This window comes from Tribolium madens, unplaced genomic scaffold, assembly GCF_015345945.1.
Source record: "Tribolium madens isolate multiple individuals breed KSU strain unplaced genomic scaffold, Tmad_KSU_1.1 Scaffold_97;HRSCAF=244;Tcas5.2_LG3a, whole genome shotgun sequence".
Classification (NCBI taxonomy): domain Eukaryota; kingdom Metazoa; phylum Arthropoda; class Insecta; order Coleoptera; family Tenebrionidae; genus Tribolium; species Tribolium madens.
Genome location: NW_025401069.1, coordinates 4,920,304 through 4,947,867, shown reverse-complemented (window position 1 = coordinate 4,947,867; position 27,564 = coordinate 4,920,304). Strand labels below are relative to the sequence as shown.

General features: G+C 34.1%; 2 protein-coding genes across 7 annotated transcripts in view; both read right to left on the bottom strand.

Moving 5' to 3' along the window:
- Nucleotides 1-27,564, bottom strand: part of LOC123014983 (BAI1-associated protein 3) — a 119,015-nt gene that overhangs the window by 70,957 nt on the left and 20,494 nt on the right. The window lies entirely within an intron of this gene.
- Nucleotides 605-27,542, bottom strand: LOC123014984 (myocardin-related transcription factor A-like). Of its 6 annotated transcripts, none has more exons than XM_044414353.1 (4): nucleotides 27,409-27,542; nucleotides 4,922-5,122; nucleotides 4,407-4,472; nucleotides 605-4,352 (listed from the first exon to the last, which is right to left on the bottom strand). In XM_044414353.1, the coding sequence occupies exons 2-4, from the start codon at nucleotides 5,013-5,015 to the stop codon at nucleotides 1,807-1,809; spliced, it is 2,706 nt and encodes a 901-aa protein (XP_044270288.1). In that variant the 5' UTR covers nucleotides 5,016-5,122; nucleotides 27,409-27,542; the 3' UTR covers nucleotides 605-1,806. The 6 variants fall into 6 exon arrangements, with proteins under 6 accessions (XP_044270288.1, XP_044270285.1, XP_044270290.1 ...); XM_044414350.1 differs by lacking the exon at nucleotides 27,409-27,542 and adding an exon at nucleotides 22,966-23,189; XM_044414355.1 differs by lacking the exon at nucleotides 27,409-27,542 and adding an exon at nucleotides 17,364-17,379.

Here is a 27,564-nt window from a genome sequence, read left to right as displayed (position 1 = left end):
AATTCCGAAACGAGCCGCGTAGCGGCGAGTTGAGGAACAAATGAGTGCTTGAAGAACCTTCTGCAACAAGTGCTTTATACTATTTTTTCTATTTTGCCGCTTTATATCATTTTATAAATTAAAAAAACGAAAAATTTATTTTTATTCTAGAGAATTTTGCGACGGTTGGCGACATTTATGTGGAATAATTTTAGGCTGCTGTAAAAAATAAAAATAATTCTTATTTTCACATTTGAAAATAAATTGTGAAGAAAGTCTGTCACTAAAATTAAATTAACGCCAACGACTTATTCCACCACTCAAATGACGTCATTTGGGTGCTGGAATAGACTTATTCTAACACCGAAATAGAAAAAAACATTTTCGTACTAAAATCACTTTCATAACCCTCTTTTCCTTTATTTTGAAAAATTATAATTCGACACAAGATAAAAGTAAAGGAAGGCTGCCAAATAAAGTACATAAAAAAAGCAAATTAAGAGAATTACCAAATATACTCTTTATCTCACAGCAGCGTGTTTATATTTGTATCATTACAATTTTTTATTAGGCAAGGCAAGAAGGAAGCAGCAGCGTATTTATTTTAGGAAATATTAAAAGAGTATTGACAAAAAGAGTTTCTTTTATTTCAGCTCCCCACAAACTCATTTCACTCTTCCTACACAGAAATTCGTCTAAAGCTCTTTAAAATGAAGACAAAAGACTTACTATAAATAATAATTTTGTAAAACAAGATTGATTAGTATTTATTATAGGAAGATTTAATTGTAAAAAATGTAGATTTAGAAAAATTAAATATGAAATAAAAGTCTTGTGATTAATTACATTTTTATTACATCATGATTGAAGCTTTTCACCCGCATACTGTTTATAAAATATTGCAGCAGTTGTAAAATGTTTCTCTAGCACAGTATGGGTTGAAACATATTCAAACACAAGGAGGCAATGTATAATCATCATAAGGCATCTCAAGTTCTTATTTCATACAATAAATTAGGCAATCTAAGAGCGCGACATTCCTTTTGCAGCCGAGCACGGGCTGCCTAAATACAAATAGTCAACAAAATAAATGTCTAACATTCGAAATAATTTAACAATTAAAGGCTTTGTCAGAAAACAATCTGTACAGATAGTCAGACATCGACACTCGGTTGTAAAGAATTCCAAGATTCAATTAAAACGGCGAAAAGACAAATAAAAAATCACAATTAATTTACCAGACATCCGCCATTTCTTTAAATAAAATAAATATTTTAAGAAATACACGATATTTCAAATGCAAAATATACATATAAATCAAGGCAATTTAATACATAAAAAGTACACCTTACCCTAATACCAAATAAAACCACTTATTCAAACATACAACCTTTCAACCCTATAAAAATACAGTAAAAGTACGTAAAAAATTCTTGCTTCCTGAGGCACGAAAAGAAAGTTATAAACTGATTTCAATTGAAGCGTTAAATAAAAATTGTCACTTCTTTCCAATGAGCAACTTTCACAAAAAATGGAATAATTGAAAAAGTATTTTTGCAGTTTTCAGAAAAAACCTCCACTCATCGCCGCCTTGGAATCATTTAAAACCTCGTGTCTTACGAAATTTGTAAACCCTAAGCGTTATCTACCACTAAAAGTATATATGTACAATATCATCTGTTGATGTGTTCCCTGGCCGATTGGGGCCGCCCTGGTCCCGCGCCCTCTGGCGATCTTGGCGGCCGCATGTGGAATGTCAATTTCTTACCGAGTGGAATCGCACATCACTGGAATAAGCGGCACCGCAAATGAAAGCTCACGCACGCACTACGCTGCATAGTCGACTTTGTCCCAAGAAAGCGACGCGGTCAAATCGGCAGGTGACTGGAACTCTTCTAAATTAAACGGATCAAAAGGATCCTGAGTTATACCGAGTAAGGGGTCGTAACCCACGAGATCGGCTTCTTGCGACGCCAGAGGCGCTGTACACGAACCGTTATTGCCGTTATGTCCGTTCTCGACGCACAGCGATTCCAACCAATCGTCCGTGTCCATCGGAACCGACATTTCTTCGTGATCACTCTGCATGTTATTGTTATCCGAATGCTGTTGGTTGTCGCCTAGTTCCATAACGAACTGAGTAAAATCCATATTGTCCAGATTGTCCAATGTGTCCAAAATCTCGGTCGGATCTAGACCTAGAGCCGCTTCCGGACTATTTGGATCTACGCCTGAGTGATTCTGGTTCGGGAAAACCGGTTCGGTTGTCTTCGTTCCAGCAGACCCGGGAGTTGACGGATCTTGAGCTGCACTCGGAGGTAATTCTCCGTTTTTGATAAGAATTTCCAACACATCGTCAACAGTCTGACTCTTGACGTTATTCTTCTTATTGATTTGCTTTGTAGCTTCTTCGTATAGAGGCGGCGGTGGCTTGACATCTTCGATATATTCCGGTTTAACGTCAGGTGCCGCTATTACCGGCGTTACAATGGAATTTAAAAAACTTGGTAAAGAATTAGTTCTCATGTGCCCATTGATCACTTTCGCTTTGCCTTGCATTAAATTAAGCATTAATGCCGCATCAGCACCGTTCAGAACCAACCCACCAGCCATATTTTTCTGATTTTGGAACGCCACGTGCTGTTGTTGCTGTATCCTTTGCTGCTCTTCGTTAACATGAGCTTGACGAGCTTGCAAAGCTTGCAACTGTTGCATTTGCAACGCTATTTGCTGTTGTTGTTGATGTTGTTGTTGCTGTTGGCGCGCTTGTAAATGTTTCTGCAAGGCTAACAACTGAGCTTTAGGCTCGACACGAGTCACTTCCTGGAGTCGTAGCTTGGAAAGAGTCAATTCTCGCTGTAACTCCTCAATCTGTCTTTGTTGCTCTCGAACAATCTCTTCCTGAGACTTTTGTGAGTTTTCTTGATTTTGTTGTTGTTGAGCGATTTGTTGTTGCAATTGTTGGAATTGTTCTTGGATTTGTTGTTGAGGTAAGGGACTTCTAGGATCCGAAATCTCCATCTGTTCGGCCGGTTCTTCCTTCACCGAACCTTGAGGTGAACCGGTTTCTTGATACTGAGGAGAATTATGCGACTGGTCCATACTCGAATTGCTGTGGGTTGAATCAACTGACAAAATATTCTGGTTTATTGAATCGGATCCTGTGTATGGTTTTAATCTCTCGATTAATTGAGGTTTGGATCCTGATACTGGCAAGCTGCGGCGTTTAAGTTCGGCTTTCAAATCGCTGACCTTCATATCTTCTAAACGTCCTGTGAGTCGTGCTGGAGTTGACGATTCCGACGAAGTCGACGGTGATGGTGAAGGCAGAGGGTTATTGTTATTCGTTTCGTTGTTTGTTTTTTGAGAAGCGGGTAGTATAATTTGTGGGTATTTATGTTGTAACTGCAGTTGAAACTGTAGTAGAAGAGTTTGTTGCTGCAGCAAGAGATCATAGGAGCTCTCACCGTTGTTATTGTTATTGCTTGAGTTCTTTTGGGCACTCGGTGGTCCTTTGTATTCATGGAATTTAATGGTTCGTGCTTTAGGAGCCGATTTTGATTTCGATTTCTTTCTGTTTTTGTCCTTGCCTGGAGCATCGCTTTTGGCGACGGGTGATTGGATCGGTCTAGGTGTAAGTACTATTGGCGGTGGTGGAGGCGGTGCTGGTGTGGCCGGCTGTGAGACAACCGAAGGCACAGGACTAGCGACTGATGATAGCGGACTAAGAGTGGACGTGGAAGACACTAACGATGCCGGACTGGAAGCCGATGCTTGAGGCAGAAGAGGCGCAGCGACCGATCTGCACAAATCAGCAAACACTATTTCACTGTTGTCTTTATTTAACACTGGAGTGGCAGTCGTAACCACCACCGTTCCTTCGGTGGCGGGAATGAGCGATACCACGATACCCGCCGATTTCGCGGCGGTCTCTAAAACATCACTAGGTCCTGGACTGACAATATTATCGCCTTCGGAACTTTGCGAATCGTCCTCCGGAGTTACATAACTCTGAGGATGCTGAGGACGATTGAGTTGGCCTTCGCTGGTTGCCTTGTAGGGTATCCGGCCTGTCTTCACGGCCTGTTCGATGGGCTCCTCGGTGTGGAGGATGTTCTTCTGGATAAGTTCAAGGGGACCGGGTCTGTGTGATAGTTGGTCGTTGAGTTGGTCCGCTAAGCGCGCTTTTTTCAGCATTCGTTGGCGTTCAGCCAAACTAGGATCTACGTGACCTGGATCCGCCTCGAGAATATGCCGCCTTTCGAGTTCTTGTCGTGGGGGCCTCTGTTGGATCTTCGCCTTGAGCATGTCGCCGGTCTTCGCCCGCTCCAGCTGCCGCCGCTGCCCGTGGAAGGCCGCAGGCGTTTTGTGAGCTGTGCAACAAACAGTCATCACATTTGACTCAAAAAAAAGTTCATGACACTTACGAGGCATGATTCCTTGCGCTACCAGCTGATCGAACGGCCGCCTTAGCATCAACTTCACCTTGAGGGCTGGAAAAGACAAAGACATGAAAGCACATGGTGCATGCAAATAATTGCTAATGCAACACACGCTCGCGGAAGAATAAAGCGTGCGACATCCGACACTGACCTACCAAGGGTCAACAGCTACTTTGCCTAGTCGATGACCATTGTCATCACAACACCGCATAGTTCCGGTGCAATCCGGAAACGTCGCCACAAGAACGAAGCTCAATTCCGCACGACTTACGTAACACTCGACCCAATCACTGATTTGTTGATACTGTGTTTAACACCAAATTCACTTTCGTTTTGTATAACGTAAACAATTTATTCGTGTAGGAGGATTCCAAGGGACGTCGTAGGCTACCGATTACTGTATTTTAATCATTACGAAACTTATTGAAAAATATTACTTGGCAAGTTTGAAAAAAAAGTCTCTGCCAAAGCTTTAATTTTGGAAAAATTGTGACTCTTACATTCTTTATTTTGATCAATGTGGAGTGGAGATGTATCGATCACCGCCTTTGGCGGTGATTCCCTAGGAGTCGATGGCGATCCCCCCTCGGCCATATTGTTCTGAAACCACTCCGGGTAAATAGCGGAGATGGTATCAACCAAATCTCGATCTAATTGAAGCTGCCAAAACCCAGAGCCCGGCTCACTCCGGTGATTTGACTCTGAAAAAATATTTACACTATTAAGAACCCGCAAAAAGAAAAATCCTAAAATAAATAAGTAGCTATGCAGAATTATTCAAATAAATAATCTAAGTAAAAAATAGCAAATCGGTATGTGTTTATTCCCAACCCATCTTTTTGCTAGTAGTGATGGTCAACAATCATTTCAAAAATCAACTGTAGCTTGAATTATTTACTGCTATTGCCCACATCTTTAGGAATGTCCTTATTTAATTAATATAAATCGAAAAATACCCTCTTATACAGCCAGTGTCGCCACACCATTTTAATTTTTTTTTGAAAATGGTTGACACCTCCAGATTGCATACATCGTCAGGAAGTACCACAGTAATTATAACGAAACACATTGAACGGATACAAGGACGATATCAACTGAACTTACATTCGAAATGTTTTCCACAATACGAAGGCGTAACCAGTTCCAAGTGAAACCGGATCTGATCGCGATTTTTCTGCATAAAAACCAAAGGATAATAAAAGAGCTTTACGTCTCATATCTTTATTATCTGGTTTAAATTCAAACTCTTCTCGCGATTCGCACACAAAGGATTAAATTAGATACGATTTTTTCACCGCAATGATTCAAACAAAAATTTAATAAAATGAAAAATTATTCCTGGATAAACGTAGCCAGCCAGATAATAATCATCACGTTCTGTTAGATGCGTAGTTATACTTCACACTTGTCCTGCAGCAAATTAGACCCACGCTTTATGCAAATATTCGCATTCGAATAGAAAAACGTATCGTAAACGTGGGTGTTAAGTCTAATCCACACCTTAATGGCATTCGACTTGTATAATTATCGGGGAAGTGAAATGTTTCGGTCAGGTTGAACGTCAACACCTCTCGAAATCCGAACTTATGAATGAAATAGACGCGTGGTCGGCAGAAAGGTCAAAAACGTAAAATTTTCTTCATTTCTTTATTTCGTAAGAAACAATTTTAATTCGGACGGTAATATATTTTAACGTTACGTTTAAGTTGTTTATTGAAGTAGGTACCAGATGGTCACGTTAGTCACATAACAACAAACTTTCATCATCTTAATGCAAAACTAGGCCAACTGAGAAAATATTGGTGCAAAATTTTACCGCAACGTGAAGACCTTAATTAGACTAAAATACGAGAAAAAAAGACTCCTATTAATAATCAGAAAATTGAATTCTTTCTGGTAGGTTGACCAAGAAAAGTTATCAAAAATAAAGCAGAAAAGTGTTATTTTCCCGCAAATAAAGAAAAAAAAATGCTGCTTAAATTTTAGCAGCAGTATCTTTTCAATTAGACAGTTAGAAATTGGTAGTTAATATTATTTAAAAGGTAATAATTTTGAGTACCACTGTGAAACAAAAAACATATTGGAAAGGAAAAACAGCTACTTGTGATCGGGTCAAAAGTGAAAATTGCGTTTAAAATTTCAGAATAAACATGAACGAGCGTTTAGTTACCGCACGAGCCGCATGTTAAGCATTAATGAAATTCCTGGGCTTACACACAATGAATGTAAGAATAAAATACGATTAAAAAATTCTTCATAAAATGTTATTTCTGGATTTTATGAGTCTGTCTTACGAATTCAGATTGTTTTATGCGAGTGGTACTCACATACCTTCATACAACAAATTAAATAAAAAACAATTATTATCATAACTTTTGTTATATAAATAAATCTCGACTGCCCTATTAAAAAAGCTATAAAAGCTGCATGTTCAGTTGTTTACAAGCCATGATCTGTTAAATTATGTTTGGCAACATTATTTTTATTTGGAAAGATACAAATTCTTTAATTTAGCAACATTTCTATTGAAAACAGACAAAAACATTGCGCAAGATCTGTTGTGGCTTTCCGAAGGCGTCAAGCGCGGTCAACCCAGATGTTAAAGCGTCTGGACGCCAAGATGTTACACGTTGAAAATGTAAACTGTGCCACTAAACTTCGTGAACTTTACTGAAATATGTGTGTTTTTAAGCACAAGAGGCATCTGTAAAACGTCGCGACGCGACAATAATTAATGGATTTAATTAAATTTGCGTTATTATCGTTGTAAAATTATATGATACACTTTGGAGGTATTCACACTAATTCAGATTTTCATCGCTAAAAGTGCTGAATTTTCAATGTAATTTTGAAATTAAATTAAATTTTAATCTCCAAAGATTAGCCAAAACAACTTCCAACCTGAAACTTCATCAAAGATGAGATCTTTGACGATAAATCATCGCAACTCCCGGTACAATTGTACGAACTGTCAAGGGAATTAGCAGGTATCCAGCTCATCATAAATTAACTACAATATCAATACATAATCTTGTGCTAATTTCTATAGAGTGAAGTTTTATTTGCAAAGTAGACAAAACAGATATAAATCCAACGCCAGTCAATAAATTTTATTATACAAGTCACAAAGATTTAAATCTATTCTGTTGAATAGAAGAGAAGCAAACCGAAGGTTAATGCTTTTTTAATCGGAATAATTATTTATCGTCTCTATAGTTTTACTATATTTTAAATAAATCCATGTTTTCGAAAAGTAAACGCCGTTAACATAAATCCATTTACACCAACATTTTAGTATTTGGCGCCATATAAGAATTTACTACATTCCACAGTCATTAAAAGAGTTTACAAACAAATCCACTGTAATAAACATTTAAAAATCGATAAACACTAATCAACACTTTTATCAATGTCGAAAATTTTATGAATTACAGCTTGTCAACAGAAATTTTCTTACTTAAAACAATCTCCGAGTTGTTCATTTCCAAATTATTTACGCCAAAACACACTAAACACCTAACTTCAGTCACTACAAGATCACAATGCAATAAACGTGCATTGCAAATAAACATTTAAGTTTATCAAAGAAATGCATAGGTCAAAGATCCATAAAAATAGAGAGCAACACCAAGATGACATTATACACAAAAACAAAATTTTACCTGTGTCGACAGAGATAATGCTTATCAGGAATAAGCGAATCGAGGCTTATCACGGTAATTCGACGAAAAATTAATTGAACAAGTGTACACCAATCCAGATAAAATTTATACAAGTTACTTTTTGTATTTCTGACCACACAATTGTGATCATTATTCTTTCTTCCGATTTAAAAAAACTTGTAACATCAATAAGCAAATTTTATCTATTAAAAACATTCTGCCATGACAAAGAATTTACACAATGACTGTGCCACATCACATGCGTGATGTTGAGATGCAAAAATTACAAAACATACTGCAGAAAATCTTCCTCTAAATAAAAGCTTTGAAAATAAACCCTTTACAGGAATACAAAATAGCAACAAACTGGAATCAGTTGATATAAACGATACAAACATTTGATGATGCCTTTTCCGATACCCAATTAAGTTAATTGAGTGAAATAGAATCTCTGAAACGTAGTTATAGGGAATCAAAAGAATAAACCTTTCATAATATTTGCTATTTTTAACAAAAAAGTGTTCACAAAAGAGTGTTCTGTTACATTTTGATTCTTTATTTATATCTTCTCTCTAATTAATTTGCCTTCTCTACCTAAACAACAAAATTATTTTGTTTCGTGAAAGAAAAAATCCTCCAATGTGCTAAGATCGGAGGAAGAAAAAACAATGAAAACTTTTTGATAGTATTTTACGTTAAATATCTTAATGACACCTGCTTATTATAGCATCCCGAAATCATTTAAATGAAAACAAACGCTAATCAGACTTGGCGCAAAACCTAATTGAAGTCGCATGGCTGTAGTATCAAAATAAATAGCCCAGCAGAGCCATTAAGTCGAATCTTGTCAGTTGGCTATTCCATACGTGTGTCTAACCTCCTGACGTTTCCTCTTATAATGGAAGTGCTGATGCTGAAAACAACTGTTGTAAATTAACCAATCATCCTGGAATGCGATGTCACTAACCCAAAGAACTAGAATCCTGAAATAGTCTATCCCAATTTGCGGGAAAAATTTCCATCGAGTATCACCAATTTCGTGGAAAAGAGCACTGGCCCCGGATAAATTATGGACCCACATAACTATCACTTTCAGTTTTAAATATTTATTGCGAAATCATTTTTCAACAGCTGTTAATTCGACATCCGATTGGCGATACAAAGTCTCGACGACGACACTTTTAGTTATTGATGATTCTGCGTTTATTACACACGACGATATTTTTTACAATTTATTTAGCTCTTCATCTCTTTTGAAAACAAGACGACGAAAATTTTCCAATCTCAGTCATCACTACAGATGTTTCAAAAATTTCTTTGAGTGACCAAAATTATTCCGTCACATTGCATAATTAAAACAAACGGATTCAAACAAAATGAAAACAATCTCTTTTTAGTTAACAAAAGCTGCCAAGTCCAGACCCCCTTTTTAATTTAGACACGTTTTTGTCCGCTTTCCATTCATTTATTATCATTAATGAAAAACACGTGAAGTTAGCATATATGTCGTTAAAAAACACAGTGATTGGCCTTACGATAAGTGCAATTTGGCACGCTTCTAAAGTCATTTTGCCAGAACATCATCACAATTCTTCCTGAGAATTTAATTATGCATGCATTGACTTTTATTTATAGCTTGGAATCAACAGAACCAGAGCTTCGTGTTATTATCTAAATAACGGACATTTAAAGTTTTCACCGCTGATGAAATTTGGTGGATGCGACAGGCTAATGTCGGTGATGAAAACGTTGAAACCTTGTTGATGGGCTTCTTACCTGAACGTTTCAAGGCTATTAAAAAACAGAGGTGTGTTCACTAAACAACTATAAACAAACTGATGATCCACTTATTCCAGTCTTTATTTTAGTTTCAAGTATATTTATATAAACAGTAAACACAACGTCAGTCAGGGCTCTTCACTACATTATTCCCTACTAGCCAAACATTTTCAAATGTCGAAATCGAATGTATCGACTAATTAAGCATAAGTACATTTTTTAGGAAGAACAACACGTGTATTTTTCAAGCGAAATAAATAATTTCGTCTCAATGCTAAAATATTGTCAAGTTATTATTGTTGGCACTCCTCTGTAACTTACTAACCTTTCTCACCTGCTAAATTATGAGCGACTAAAAATAAAGTGCAACTCTGACAGACAATAATTCATTTCAACAAACATTTAGAGTTATTGGCTCCAAAGTTTTAGCTAAATGTGCATGTTCTTTTTCAAAACTTTGAAACCCTTATTGATCAAATTTGATGAAACTTTAATTTTTAATTTTTTAAACATTATTCAATCATTTTACTACTAAATGACTCATTTCACTGTTTTTTCTGACGGCTTTCCACCACACTTTTCAACAATCTTTTTAATCTAATTGTACTAACTGATATTATTATTATTATTATTACATGTTCTTGTTTCATAATTATAATTTAGCCATCCGATAAAATGTCCTTTTTTTGTTGTTTTTGTTACTAATACTAACATGTACATACACAGGGCGATTCAGATAAGATAATGAGCCTGACGATCTGGCGATGCAACCCAAAAAACAAATTTCATTTACGTTTTGATCTAATTTTAATTACGATTTGCATTTGCAATCTAAGTTATCTCATGTTGCTCTGACAGTGCATTGACAAGCAATTTATGGTTTATAAAAAACTGTTTGCCTACCTTTAATGTTTCATTGTTTCATACATTTTGTATTGGGTTTACACCGAAAAGATTTCTCTATCATTCCGCGAGAACTGAATGGCACTAATAATCGTTTTCTGCACCGATGTCAGAGTGACACAAGATGATAACTTGGATTGAACTTGCAAATCCTAATTGAAATTGGATCAAAGGCGTAAATGAAATTGGTTTTTTGGTTTGCATCGCCAGATCGTCAGGCTCATTATCTTATCTGAATCGTCCTGTATTTTTCGCACAAATGTTAGATTGATAATTAATGATTCGTTATATCCCAACCATCAATCATAAGATCAAAAGAGCAAGCAGACAGACAATTTTGCGCTCTTTCATTTTACAAAAGTCAATACTCGCCCCTTTGAGCCCTGGCATGTCAAAACCCCAACATCCCAACCGTCATGTTTAAGAACATCGAACTGTTTCTATTTACTTTTTCTTTTTCGGCATCCCGGAATGGCCCTACTCTTGGCCTACATCCCTCCGGGGCCATTCACGAATCAATCCATTCTAATTGGAATGATTCTTTTTATTTGTTATTGCCGACCCGAATCGTTTCGTGCAAAATCGCACGTTTTCCAATAATCCTTCCCCTTTGGAACCACCTGCTCTAAGCCGGTGACAAATCTAAGCACATCTTCATGACAAGCTTAGCGAATTCGCGCAATTCGTCATCGTCCATACGAATCGGTGGCGCGATTAGCGAGCCGATTAGGCAGAGTTGAGTAATTGGTGACGTTTCTTTTGCAGGCAACTTCCACGGCTATCTCGTCGACGTGTTGTGTGCGAGTGTTGGACAAGTTGCCAGGGCATGCGATGCACTCCCTCGCACACTGAGTGTAAAAATAGCTCCGGTGGCCCCTGGAATCGGCCGCATACTCATCAGATCTTGTGTACGCTTGTCAGAGAGCGGAAAAACAAAACGGATTGGAATGGTGGGCGCGCGTGGAAAGCGCACTGCCGCCTCACGCACGTTTACCACTTCACGCCCAGAACCAATATCTGCATCTGAATGCACCTAGATTGCACCTACTGTAAAAATAACCATAATAAAACAATTTTGACAGCAGACCAAGACTACGTCACCGAAAGAAGGTCTCTCTTCGCGGTTTGAGCAAAGTGGACATACGTGAAATTCTCGCCATGGAGACTTTGTCCTCGACAAAGAAACATCGCAAAAATTTAGGTTAAGACTTCCGACAAAGTTCATGACGAATGTACGCTCGAGAGCTTTAAGAACATCTGGAGTTGCAAAGCTGATGAATGCCAATTTTTTTTACTCGAGATATTCGAGAAGCAAGCTTTCGGTAGGAAGCTACTTCTAAAGAACGGAATACCTCATGAGAAAACATAGATTTAAACGGCCCCCAGGCTGCCGTAGCAAGTGCTACGAAACGCAAAGACATTCATACTTCTTTCGAAGCAAGTTTTATCCCTTAAAATATAAGAATAAAAATACTATGTGTAAAGACTACAAATTCAAAATTAACAAAAAAAGCGGCACAAGACAAACCCACGGCATTCTAAAAACATAGGAAAAACAAGCTTATTTTTGTTCAGAGTGCCAGATCCATGTGTTTAGTTTGAAGCAACAAAATACGTAGAAATTGATATTTTAATAATGACGAAAGACCTTTCTTTTAGTATGATGCAAAATTCAAAACAAAAATGAAATTTGTTTTGCAGAACCGTTAAAAAATTAGACTTTTTTAAACAAATTGCTCCTTTTGCAAACATATTTTAAGTATCCGTCAACAACGCAGCATATCGTTCTCTTAGGTAAACAAATTCCTAACCTTAGGGTGAGAAAAGACGGAGATAAACAATAACAATTAATGGTGCATTCTAATGATTAAAGTAATCGATAAGGTAATGGCAAACAATCTGCAAACACTCATTTTAAGAGATCAATTCCGCTGATTTAAGTGGTGGGAAACGTCATATTTCAACCTTGATCTTGCTGTCATAAAAACTGTTGATCGATAAGCAAAATGGGAAAGTTAAATAAGCTGAATTTCCTCTTCCGGAAAAATGAGACGAAGTTTAGGCACAAATTGATGACATGAGTATATCAGGAAAGACGTGTAAAAAGAGGTTTTATTTCATCCCTTATTTTATAAATGGGAATTCCCGTGTGCAGTTTTATTTACTGAAGATAATGTATGTAATGCTTAATTACCATACTGCATAGTGTGCTCATTTAATGATTAGTAGCTATATAAAGTTCTTTAACATTGTAAATACCCAGATTCAAAATTATACATATTCTTAAATAGACCGACAAAATTTTATCACAGCTTCCTAAGGATAAATGGAAAAAAACTGTACCATTTTTACGTTTATACCTTTTGGGGGCAAAACCCCCTTGATCCGTGCCACTTACGGCGTTTATGAATTCTTGCAAATATCAAGTACCATGGTTTCCACTATCTGTGCGAACACACATCAGTGGCGAACGTTTTACTTCGAAAATAACTTTAATAAATTTTATTTGAAGAACGTTTAAACAAAGAATTTATTAAATATTTTTTCCAGCATGTTCTTATTTTATACTACCAAGGATAAAATTTTGTCGGTCTATTTAAGAATTACCCTGTATTATCAAACTATTTTTGTGAATGGTTTTTATTAAACTGATAGAATACCAAAAGGTCAAGGTACAATTATCATAAAGTTGCATTATAAAAAAATATGTACACAACGTGTGTAGGTATATTTTTTATATGTATAAAGATTTTAAACTTGAATGATTTTAATGCTATTTTTTGAAACTACAAAAAAAGTAAATTTATTTTTATAGTTAGTTTAGAAAAAAACAATATGTATAGGTAACATGTTTAAAGTATAGACATAAAACAATTATGATGTATGCAAAAGCAATTGATATGAAATTGACAGATATGTATATGAAATTACACGTATTTAATGCTGAAGATTCAAAGAATGGTAGTAAATAATTTATTAACCTATTGTTAACAAATTTCTAAAACTTTACGACTTCCAAAAACCCGCTGTAATGGCGGTAATAAAAATGCACCACATTATTTATTTTTAACCCAAAGTTTTTCCATACCATAATAAAATTTTTGAAAATGCTGTTAACACAATTAAATTTGACAAACAGATTCATAAATCTTTACTTCCTTGGATTAAATGAAGCCAGCGAGTGTGAACTAAATTACTCAAAGTTGAGGCACTAAAATAAAATCAAAAATTAGAGTTATGAAAAATATAATTAAACCACAAATCGTACAAAATAAAATTATTCTTGCAAAAGCTTTCCTCGCTGAATCCCAGTCTAAATTTAGATGCTAAATTTTTTTAACAAAGTTCAAGGATTTATCAAAAATTATTTTAAGTTGTCTGGAGGCAATTCAAAACTTGTATAAAATTTATTTGATCGAGTTGGAAAAAATTTAGTTTTGTGGAGACTGACCAGAAAATCTATTTATACTAAGTGTGAAAATAACGATTACAAAATCGAAAAATTACAATGTGATGCGTAATAGAGCGATGTGTGTGAAAACATTTCCAAAACATGGAGGCGGAGGTGGTTAGGATTGTTCCAGGCCGACGTTAATTCAGATAACTTGTATATTTATACATCGAATTTTCTAACTTTGGCACCGAAAAATATTTCCTCTAAAAATACAGAGACAAAAAATATTACGGGCTGATTTCGATAAATCTGTACTGAACCACAGACTAAAAATTATTCATCTTCACTCCTGTTTATAAATCACAACGTATGTCGTTGTTTACATAATTTCGATTTTTCGACGTTTTCTCCTCTCCACACAAAAGTTTGTTTTCGATTTTCGGGATGATTCATCCTGCTGACACATGTTTCGGGAAAATCATTCAAACTTTTGTGTGACGTTTAAACGATCAGAAAACAACGCAATATAAAAATTTTCTCTAGATGAACTTAAAATGAAACAATGAGGAAAAGGAGTACTAATGGTTTAGTATGAATTTCTGGAGAAATGTATAGTGTGGGCGTTTAATGGACGATTTTGTTGGCCATGAATGAAAGGTAAATTTTGTTAAAATTAGAATGTTTTATATTTGGACCAAAACAGTTTTATTATCCTGCCAGTTATCTAACTACCTAATAAATGTGTTTGTTACATTGAATAAACATTTTTTGATCCGGGGCGTATTGTTTCCAAAAAAACGCAAAAAGGACTAAAAGAAATAAAAGACAAATTCGTTACGATCCTCGCTGTAAACTTCGCACAGTTAATTTCACTGAACTAACCTACATACCTAATTACTGCTCATCTTCCTCCCCCTCACTAATATAAAAATCTAAAACCGTGACAATTTTAGGTACAAGTGCAAAAAATATGTACTCCACAAGCTGATTTACTTAATTATCAATAATACAAACCTACGTTAAAGTATAAAGAAAACGTAGGAAGTTTAACATCATTACACATACAGTGAAATCACCTATATGAGAAACAATACAGGAATGTTTACTACCACAATATAAAAATCCCTTTGACATAGAAACGTATGTTAGAAAAAATATAGTTAAGTATAGCACCATTGTACACTAATTTTAGCAAGTATACCTGTGTTCCAAATAATCAATGTCTGACGAATCTTTTTTTAACACATATGGCGTAGAACATGTAGGTCAACTATTCAAAGATACTATAAATATGCTAATAGTAAATGAGTTTTTATTTATTGTTAGTGATGTGTGATGGCCTTAAGAAAAAACCAAGCCTATTTTTGCAACGTTCTGGACAATTTATCAATGCAATATCCTCATTAGAGTACAAGTAGCACGCAAATACCTTCTCGGCATGATATGCAGTAAATTATGCATAAACTGTTTTTTGGCAGCTTCATAAATAAATAATCGAAAAACACTTTAGAACATCTACATCATTATAAAGCCTATTTTTCCTAGTTCTTTTTTTTTCAAAACAACACAACATGAAAATGAGAAACGAAAGAAGTTTAAACTGTTCCTCAATATAAAATATACATTTTTTCATGTTGTATCTACAAGAGAATTATTTGATAAAACAATGAAATAATCGTACAAAAACCCATGATTGTTAATGCAGGATTATAAGAGAAATTAATTGCTGCATAGTTGCTATTAAATCCGGAACTCAGTTTATGTTTGGTTACATCTGTTTTACAAACGAAGCCAATCTGTATGTTCCGAATTAACAATGCCTACAACTATAATTCCATTCGTTCCCTGATGTCAAACTAATAATAATTAATTTCAATTCCGATTCGATTTCCAACATTACTGATAAATACCGTTTTAGCTATTTATTTATCAAAATAGATATATTTGCGGAAAATCCAAACACTGACAAAATTAAAATTTCGTAATTATTGTCAGATTTATCTAATTCTTTCACACAGTGTTTTATAGAATTGGAATATATCCAAAAGTCCGGTAACAAAAGTCAACAATGAAAGACAGATGCAGCTTTCTTTTCACTGAACTAAATCAACATCAAATTGAAGTCTTCCCTTGAGAACATTTTTTATTACGTCACTTACCCACAGTGGAACAGTTTTATTCAATTTCGTAAATACAATCAGTGACAAAAAAACTGAATAAAATGGCAGATATTTCTGCAATAACAAAAAGCTTACTAGATATTGCTCTTAAAACAAGTCACGTTGTTGGTCTTAACACTACCATCTTACTTTTATTTACACAAACAGTTCGGGGAATATAATATTTTATTATTGATAAGTGATGATAAGTAATATTTAAAGTTACTCCGACAATAAAATTTACTGAATTTGACGACAATCGCTCGAAAAATAATCTACTAAAAGAAGTTGAAGAATTGTGAAACGTGTACTTGCCAAAAATGTGATCCTTCGTTTTTGAAAAATAACAGCTATGTGGCGAAAGACCAACTATTCATTTTTCAATTTTTCGTAAAATTTCATACTCTTCCTCATTTCAACCAAAAATAATTACTAATTACTAATCAAAAAAATCATTTGCAAATAAATTCGGTTGAAGATTTTATCAGCTACAACATGAAATAACCTAGTTAACATGAATTAATTAAGTCTGGTTTCCTAATTAAATCCTATATCGAATGCATAGGTAAATATGCTAGTTAGTAATTACCCACACATCGGCCTTCAACTAGCCCACGCTTTTACTGTTTATTTCTTAAATAAAGACAAAAATATCAGCCGTTTGTCATGAATATCTCTCAACAGTGAGAAGCATTTAAAATATTGTTTTTGGGCACTTTTTCTAATTAGTTTCACATAAATAAATCTTCTTTAGCGCGGGTACGTTTTTGATGGCGCCTATTGTTCGACTTAGAGTTAGGCTTAGACATCTGCAGAATTATTTTTGACCAGGAGGAATGTACATATAGAAAAATAAACATATCTTACAAAAATAATATTCGTTCACATTTTGTTAGGAAATGTTATCAAAACAATTCACGTAAGGTGATATAGAAATAACACTGTCATAAGTTGACCACCTGCCCATTGCTACTACGCTTGTTCGTCATTTTTTGGCGCCACTGGTTGTTTATATTTACACGATATACATAAAAATTAAGCTCACCCCGCTAAACCCACTGTAATGTCAATCAAACCACGCAATAGTTACCTACTTCTTTATTTACTTTGATGAATTTAAAATAGCTGAAATACATGTAAACAAAGCCGTTTCAAAAACATTCCGATGTCCATGTTGAGCTTCTGCGGTTGTCATTTTATTCTTCATTCCCCTTTTGATTAAAAACAAATCTACCTATTGATTTAATGGGACAGGCAATGCCGTCACAGATTCCACGATAACTGGCCTTTATTGAGACTTACAGCGAATTTGCTTTGTCCTGATTGGGTGCTTCGCTCACAATGGTTCTTTAGTTATTATTATTGTTGTAATGCGTATATTATCATCGGAATAATGATGCATCGATGCTTTTATCACCGTTCATCATTACGTAGCCGTTTTTCTTCTAAAAGCAACGAATTTAATGAAGTAAAAATATGTATCTAATATATAAATTTCAAGGGCAGATATATTCATACTCTTTTCTCGCCAGCAATATAAAAATTGTCAAAGTGAATTATTTAGTAACGCGCTGAAAACTTTGGCTATTTTTTTATTTTAAATGATTATTTTGGCAGAGGATGGGAAACAACACTTGGGCACTCTAATTGAAATTATACGTTTAAAAAGAAAGTGATGCCAACTACATCACATTTTTGCCCATAGTAGTCAATGACTAATGAAACGTATAATTAGACGCCCAATATTATTTAAAGAAACTTCTCATAAATTTAACTATACTCCATTTTTTTTTCAACTATAAATCCAAAGTTAAAAAAAATTCGTTGTTAACCCATACTCATTTTTCTAAACATTAGAAACTTTCAATAAACAATTTAAAAAACAGTAAAAATAAAACAGTGCAACACAAAAGCACTAAATTTGATTTTTCAAATTATACCATATTCACATCAAGTGGAATTTTTGTGTAGCTCATTAAAACAAATATTACGATCTCACCTACACTCTATAGACAATACGTGTGCAAAACCCATTTGGCAAGAGTCAAGCAGTTCTAAAGAATAACCGTGGTAATAAACATTTTACTAAAAAGTATTTAGCTTATTAAACTGGAGTTACAATAAAAGAATTACAACCAAGACGGTTCCGCGTTTTGAGTTTTTGGCAGATGTTAAGAAATTAAAAAGGTGCGGATGTGCAGTATAACAAACTTAGAAATCTAGAAAAGTTACAAAATATTACCATTAACTAAAGCAACATTTTTACACCTTTTGTTCAAACTTGATTTTGCTATTTCCTTATAAAATTTTATTAGAAGAATACATATGGTCAACTCTTAGAATACTATTTGCCAAATCAGGCCAAGTACAAACAAAAATTTCTTTTAAGTAGATGTTGTAAAATTTGCAACAATGAATAAAACCGATTTTGACCCCATATTAATACCACCTGAGCACTAAAAAATGTTGATAATAATAATTTTTCCACTATCTAGACCCTGTTTTGTACTACTCTTTCTCTTACTCAAGACTATAATCAATTTCAAAAATATTTGGAAACAAAAATTATTTCACTTAAATTTTCTTACTACTCGTACAAAATTTGCTATATGTACAAGTATACAGGATGGGCCAGAACTCGAGCCCCAGAGAAAATTTTCAAGTAAGGTAAGATACCAGGAACATAAAAAAAATGTTTAAAAAATTCTATCTGTCAAAAAATTTTGACATTTATTTTTTGACATTTGACATTTTTTTATGTCTATTTAATGATACTGATGATCTTGTATATGTTTTTTTTTTAATTATTTAGTAAAGGTACAAAAATTTTGCCAATAAAAGCCAGCCACAAATAACATTGAACAGAGTTACAATTTAGGATACTGTTTCCTTGTTTCCTTTTCCAATAGACTGTAGCAAAAAAACTTGAAAAATTATTTTCCCAACAGAAATAAATAGAGTCAAAGTGCAAAACTTAAACTCTCATAACTTCGAAGTTTTTATAAATTTTAACATTTTTTCCATGTTCCTGGTATCTTACTTTATATATGGCATTTTTCTCTGGGGCGCGAGTTCTGGCGCACCTGTATAGTAAAATTATTAATTAATTTTGTTTAATTTATTAAATGATTCAACAAAATTCACAAGTCGACAATATCTTGACTGGACAATAGAAACTCGTATCTAAAAAAGAATTTTCTATAACGACCTTTCTACAGTATTCCAGTGGTAATAAAAAAAAACATCAAAAATTACCAAAAATTTTACTTTTTAAAAGTATACTTTAGTGTTTATAGAACGTAACCAAACTTATAAAGCAATATTCAATTACATATTTAAAAATACACAGGGATTCTAATGAAAAATCCTCTTCTTAATAATTATACACGGTATTAAAAACAGATTGTAAAATATTTCAGGCAGTAATAGTATGGACCAAAACAAACAAGTCTTAATAAACATGGGTTCGCAAAGTAACGGTTTCGGAAATATCGAAAATTATTCGTTTTTTTAAATATTTATTTGTAGTCTATTCAAACAACAAAGAGAAGCATCTAGTACAAATTCTAAAAATTTTCACATTCGATATTTCCGAAACCGTTATTTTGCAGCCCCATGTTTATTAAGTCTTTTTTGTTTATTTTGGCCCATACTAAATTACCTCCTAAATATTTTACAATCTTTTTTTAACACTCTGTATGTATAATTATGTATAATTTTATTGTTGTGCTATTTTGAACACAATGAAAAGCAAAGCATGAACATTGCTAATATTGTTATGCTCCAGAATCGTAAAGAATATTTTCCCTAGAATGAGAATATTCCTTCGTTGCTTAACTTCGAAATACGGAAATCTCAAACATTACTCACACGACGGATGTACTCTGTAACTTCTGACATGTTATAAAAAACGAATAAAAAGGTAACACTTTAAGGTTTTTCTCTCATGCAGAATGTAACTACCTTGTCCAAAACAAATCTGACATTTAGGCACACATTATGTACAAAAACTCAAAAATTTATTTTTTACAAAATTCGTGAAAAATCCTACAGAAATCGAATAATTCCAAGAAAATACTGTCAACAAGCTGTCCAAAAAGCGCTGTTCAAACCTTCACGCTTTTCATAATAGACTAAAACTGATTACCCTACTTCCAAATGCTATTTGTCTGTTTTGCTTTTGGCCAGACTTCGGTATAACAATTAGGCAACACATTCTATCAGAATAAATCCCGCGACAGTAAACGTGGAGGCAGATAATTTCGTTAAGACCAAAGTAGTCTTTGAAAGCAAAATCCCATATGGCAGAAGAAAAGACGGTGAACCTACTTTTATAATTAAGCCGATTTGGAACAGCGCGGCGGCCAAGTAATAAATAATTCTCCACGATCCGTCAGCAATACGAAAGGAAGCATTTGGATTTAAGCCCGAGTTTGTCCGACACGGTTTGAGAATGTATGCCGCGATATTAATAGCTTTCCTAAGATAGCGTTAGCGACGCCAGCGTCAGCAGCGTCGTACTCGCATTGTTGGATTGTGAACACGACTCTGATGAACTATTCAACTTCCAACTTAGTATGTTTTCCTCGTCAAGTAATACCCTAGTATATGCCACTCGACGCAATACCACCTCTTGATAATTTATCGCATTAGATGGTGGACATGCTTTCAAGATCTTGAGTATCGATACTCTTGTAATTTCTTAATAGCGCAGGAGCTGCAAAATCATAAACGCGAACACCATGTGTTGCATATTTCAGGAACTCGAAAACAGCTCATGACTCAGGAAAAAATAAATCTTTCGTTTGAGGTTACGTTAGCACGGTTTTATGCCAATTTTGTAGGATTATTTACTGGAAGACGGAGATGCTTCTGGAGAAATACATTCAACAGATCATCAACATTCGGAAACATGAAAGCAAAATAAAATATCACTCGATAAAAACGAGAAATATAAATCCTTCGCATTCTAAAACCACCACGTGAAAGTAATTAAAAATATGTATTTTCAACTGTGAAAAATTTATGAATATGAAATTATACAAAAAATAGGTACAGTCTCCGTGTTAAAAATTGTGGATGCCTCATAAAATAACATAAAAATTCCCGATATTGAAAAAATTAGAAGCCATAAAACTATTTCAAGTTATATGAACTTCGTGCTGAAATCAGTTGTTTGATTATGCTTGAAAGAGTGTTTCCCACTTCTGTCGAGTTACTAAAACTGTAAGTGCACCAAGCACACAAAAATGCATTTACTTATTCTAGTAAAATTCATGATAAAACTATAATGTCATAACCTCCTCCACTTATTTCTTCTACCCTCTAAAATTCTACAATAAAAAACTATTTTAAAACTAGTACAAGATTTAAATCGGTGTCAGCCGGTTAAATTTAAATTTATACCAACAACAGGTTGTACAATTAATCTCATATGTAAAATTACTTTCCAAGTAAAGAACCACCAAATGTAATCTCTTGGTCCCCACTTTCCGCAAGTATTACTCCTGTATACCCAAAGTGAATAAACTAAATGTAGAAATAAACTCCAATAAAATAAAATGATGTAATGTAATGTGAATAATTGACAACGGAGTCTGCTTTTTCGTTAAAGAGAAAATTTCTGCTGTAGCCTCAAGGCAAGAGCGTAAAGCGCGCTATGGAAAGATTTACAATTGGTATTTGTTAGCAATTCTGAAAGGGTTACCTTTTTATAATAAAATAGGAAAAAATGAGTATTTTACTGGTAGACCCTCTTTGATCACATTAAAAAAACAAATACTATTTTTTTTAATTAAAGAATTTTTCAAAACTTAAATAATATTTAGCTTATGACATCCACAGTGATGAATATTTAAAATAAAAACTGCTTAATTAAAATAGTATTAATAAAATTTGTAAAAATGTACATATAGATGATTTCTTCATTATTTAACTGGTACTAAAAATCAAAAAAAAGTTTGATTTACTTTACCTTACTCAAAAGCAAAAAATTCGTAAAATTTAGAAAATAAAATAAAGTCCTTTTAATCTGATTAATGTTTAAATAAATAATCTTCCGTTAATGAGCTCAAATACATTACCACTTCTCTTTTTCGAAACTGAAAACATTTCTTTTGTAAAATAAAATTCTAAGATCATGAGCCAAAACCTTATAAAAAATGTCCTAATGAATTATTACGATAAAATGAGCTACTCATATAATAATTGGCAAAACTTTGTGTTTTTAGTTTGTTCGTTCTTAGGGTAATTTAGTGATGCACATGACAGTCTAAAGAAGTTCCAAGCTAGAAATTGATTAAACTGCTTAAGAAACACGCACTATATGTTTACAAATCACCCAATTAGACAACAAAAGAGTGAAATAAAGCGTAGTGTCTGATTTAAAGAGAACGTCAACACCACTACAAAACCAATATTATTCATGAGAAGTTTAATTAAAAAATTAATCCCGTGTATTAACCGTCTGGGGGCGAGCGACACCGAGGTGAGTGCGACTGTAGCATCAACCTCAGCATCGACAATCAGCGGCATCACAGAGCCCTGGGCGTTGCCGTGTTAGCTTAGCATGTTAATAGCATGGGGCTGTGTCCGGGGTGGAGTAGCGGGGTTAAAACAGAGAACGCCACACTTGGGGTTGGTTTTACCGTCGCAGAGTTTGCAGCGCTTGGCGCGAGGTTCTCCGAGTGACCCCGTGCTCACGGGCATGGTCTAGCTGCTGCCGGGGTCGGCTGGGCTCACACGCCACCACCCTGCTGCGAGTCGACCGCCCCCTTGTGCTGACAACGAGGGGACATCTCTTTGCCGGAGGAGTCGTCGTGTGCGTTCGGTTTCTGTGATGTTTCTTCGGCGACGCAACGGACGAAAGGCGATGAGACGCACATTCAACGACTTACTGAAACGTAGACGAGCGAAAAGCTCGACGCTGAGTCGTAGCTTGCCGAGCGTCGCGGCGCCAACGAGGTGGGGGAACGTCACGGATTTTCGGATTGCCGCCGTCATGCCCAATGTACTTTCGAGGTTACACAAAGGGCCAAGTTTACAAATTTACAGACCGAAACGATTTATTTTCGGAAAAAAAAGTAGGTAACTCTGACGGACGGTACTTTCGTCTGCTACAGGTGGTGTTTCCATAGTGTGACGTCAATGGGTTATGCAAAAATGAAAGAAAGGAGACATTGGGTTAGGTTAGGTCTTGGTAAAAAATAAAACTTGATTTTATATCAAACTGTGCCAAAAGAACCATGCGATAACTATAGATCTGTCACTTTGGTTGGCAAATTATGATATCGTTTTTGCGAGACTGCCTTGAAATTTTGAGTTTTCGCACACCCACGAAACCACCATGGTGATGGTCAAGTGCATGGCAAAACAGCAATACTGAACCAATAAACAAGTGTGTTTAATATAATTAATAAAAAAATGACAACAAATCAAAATAATTTATTGAACTTATATAAAAATACGTATGCTGGGATTATTGTTCAGAAAATCGACGCCAAAAATAAATTTCAACTAAAACTTTCAAATGTCAATTTCAAAAGTCAATCATAATGACAATAAAACGTGGCATACGTTGACATTTTTAGAACTGACAAAAATTTGATGTCCAAAATTCCGTGTCCGCAATTGTGGGTAGGTATATTAGACAAAATATTTTGAAGACAAAATGCTTAAGCCAAAGTTAGTATGTATTTTTTGCACAGTAAACCAAATATCTGTATATAAAAGAAGACCCTCGACGAGTCCATTTAAAAAATGAGCCAAACATTGCATTTTTTATTATAGATTCGGAATCTTACGGCTGTCGTGATTTAAGAAAAGGAATTTATTTCACTTTATACAACAAACATAGCAAAAGTGTGTGTAGAGCAAATAATTTTTCAATTCTAAAAATCACATACAGAATTGGTGATTCTGAAATGTTTTCTAGCAATAAACGAATTCATAGTTATATGAAACTGCTAAAATAATGAATGTGATATACATAGAACCGCGAATGTGTAATTAAACTTAGCCATGTGTTAAAATTAAATAATACATTTTGTAAATAAAAATAATTTTAACCAGTCATCAGTAGTTGGTATTTTGTAATGTTTATTTTTCGTTTGATGTGGTTAGTGCGTTTTATTCACAAAATATGTTAATGATTTCGTGATTCACCCATTAATTAATAACATTTTATATGCGCTAATGACAATTTCTAAGCAATCTACTCAAATAATTCACAAAATGTATTTGTTCCATAAATGTTCTTTATTCTTCGACACTGTCAAAATTTACGGTTTTTCTTCCGTGTAAGGAAGTTTTGGACTGTTTGGCATTTCTAAATACGAAACGTCAAATTTAAAGCAAGTTTAAGCCTTGTTGAGTCTAATTCGAAGAATAAAATTTTGTATTCAACGCGTTTGAGTGTAAATCGAACGCTTTATTCCAACTCGTGGTTTAAAAATCCACTCGGTCAAATAAAGCGTCCGATTTACACTCAAACTCGTCGAATAAATAATTATTATAGTTACAAAAAAAGTAAAAGTTCAAATGTACAATAGAAGACAAATTAATTAACAATCTCAAAATTAGTTAGATTTTCCTTGAATCTAACATTGCCTAATTTTTTCTAACCACAATTTCAAATGAACTCAAAATTGAACCGCGAAAAATGACGAACAATAGGCAATTTAGATTATAATAACTATTAAAACATCAAGACTTTTATAGATAGTTTAAAAGTCGGGGTCGTACATAGTTTAACTTCGGGCGAGAATTTAATAGACGAAGATTTTTAAACTATAAAAAAAAATTCCAACACTTAACAATGGACCAGAAATTTTACTAAATTCAGAAATTGTTGCAAAGAAATTCGCCAAAGTAATGTAAAAATTGAAAAAATGCCAAGATAAGTATATTGTATGTACAATGGCGAGCATTAAATTTTGGTAGCTAATGTCATTTTAAAACTTCATTTCATTTTCAAAAAAAAAGTAGTTTGTGAAAGTTTGTCTGCTGTCAACCTTCTTTCAAAAATGAATTAAAAAAATGTCAAAACACCCACGTCAAAAACGAATTAACAAATATTTTATTGTGTCGCTAGTCTCTGTAACTTCAACAAAGTACAAATAATTACCATGCTGGAGAAAGGATTTTTTGAAGTTGAGGTAGCTGATCAGTTTGGCTTCGTAAAAAGTTCCGTCAATTTCAAGACAGCTATTTGATATCCACTTGTTCGTTTCACAAGAGAGCATGTTAGGCAATGACAATAACTACCATAATTTAATGCTCGCCATTGTACAATACGTATACTTATCTTGGCATTTTTTCAATTTTGACATTACTTTCACGAATTTCTTTGTAACAATTTCTGAATTTAGTAGAATTAATAGTAGTTATAAAACACGATGTGATTGACGACATATTTATAGAAGAGCGTATATTAACGGCAACATAAGAAAGCTTAAATGCACGATAGAAACAGTATAAGATATTGATATTAGTGTTGGAAAAAAACTATTTATTTTTACCTAAACAATACCACTTATATACCACTATTTTATTGACTTAAAAATTGATTTTTTTTCTCGGTTTGTCAGTTGAATTTTGTATGTTGTTTTCCATGTCTGTGGTTTATGCAATTTATTCATTTTTGATTGGCTTATTAACATAAGCTGTTTTATTGTTACAAGCTACTTGGCATATTGCAAACTATAATGATAAAACTTTATAGGTACCATTTTCTAAGTTTTACTATTATATCTCTTGAGATGCTTAAGTAAATAAGAAAATGAATGTCTCGTTTAAATCAATTAAAGATGATTTCTTAAGAGGAGAACTTGGACATGGTCCAGAATGACAATGCTGACAGTAAAATATAGCACTAAATGAAATATTTTTTCGTAGAAAAATTTCAACAAATAAACAAATAACACAAACATGGATGGCATATTATTTGAATTAGATTAGATTTAGAAATCCGAAAAAATCCACTATGTAAAAAAATATTTACATTGTATTAGATACCTACACAAAGATTCGTCGAAAACCCTATAAGGGTGTGAGCTTTACTCTGTCTAACCTCTTCATTCCTTGTATTTTAGACGTTTCCGTCGCGACGCTCTAAACATGATTCATAATTATTCAAGACTGTTAAACAACAGCCCCAACCGTGAGTAACAAAGATGTTTAAATAAAATGGAATAAACGAACACTCACCAAAAGTGAATTTTGGCGTGCAAACGTGCCACGTTAATCCACAGTTTATTATTTTAGGTGAAGGATTAACATCTGCGGTATCTCGAATATGATACATTGTAAATGTATGGTCATTGGCAACACAACTTAACAAGAAGAAGAGGAAACGGACAATGATTTAACCTAGTATATTTTAACGTGATGTTTTGCGCTAGACCATAACATTAATTAAAAACTAACCGGTTAAATAATAATAAGTGTACATGTTCTCAAACGAAAAGAGATTGCAATGGAATATAAAGTAGGAGGTTCTAACGCAAAATGCCAAAAATGAATTATAATTTCTATAATAAAGCAAGTTAATTGTCTTTGTTTACAAACTTGTTTCTCTGGTTTCTCATGTTATTAGAGTACTTCTGCTTGTAAACCCACGTGTTTTAAATTATACAAAATAAAAGATCCTCGACAAACATAAATAATTTATTAGTTATTAAGCAAACCATTAAAAACGTTATTGGTTACGTGGGTCTAAAAATGTACATTACGTACGCACTGATAATAACAACAAAAATAATTAAATTCCTCCAAATAAATTCATTGACTCTCCCATAAATTACGGACGATTTTCTAAAGGATTGGGCAACCTTTTTTCAAAACTAGCACACAAATTGTGACAACAATCAGCTGTCAACTGCTAGAAACAAATTACGCCGGTTCTGAAGCAAAACACGATGAATGAAAATTTTGATTTTGTCGGGTTTCAGACACCCAAAAATACCACAAAATAACTTTAATCCTCGCCGAAAATACTAACAAAAATATCATGTGGTGGTGTATAATTTGGAGTGGGCGGGTGGTCTAATGCTAAACGTAAAATAATTACAAACCAATAACAGCAAACTTACCTTTGGCTGAAGAACAACATTTTATTAAAAATAAACAAATTGAGGTCCGTTTGCAAAAAAACACTTGTGATTAATTCGAATTTTATTTTATTTTCCGCTGGAAATTGTGAATAACAATTCATATGTCACTCGAACTAAATCACTAGTCGCCATTTT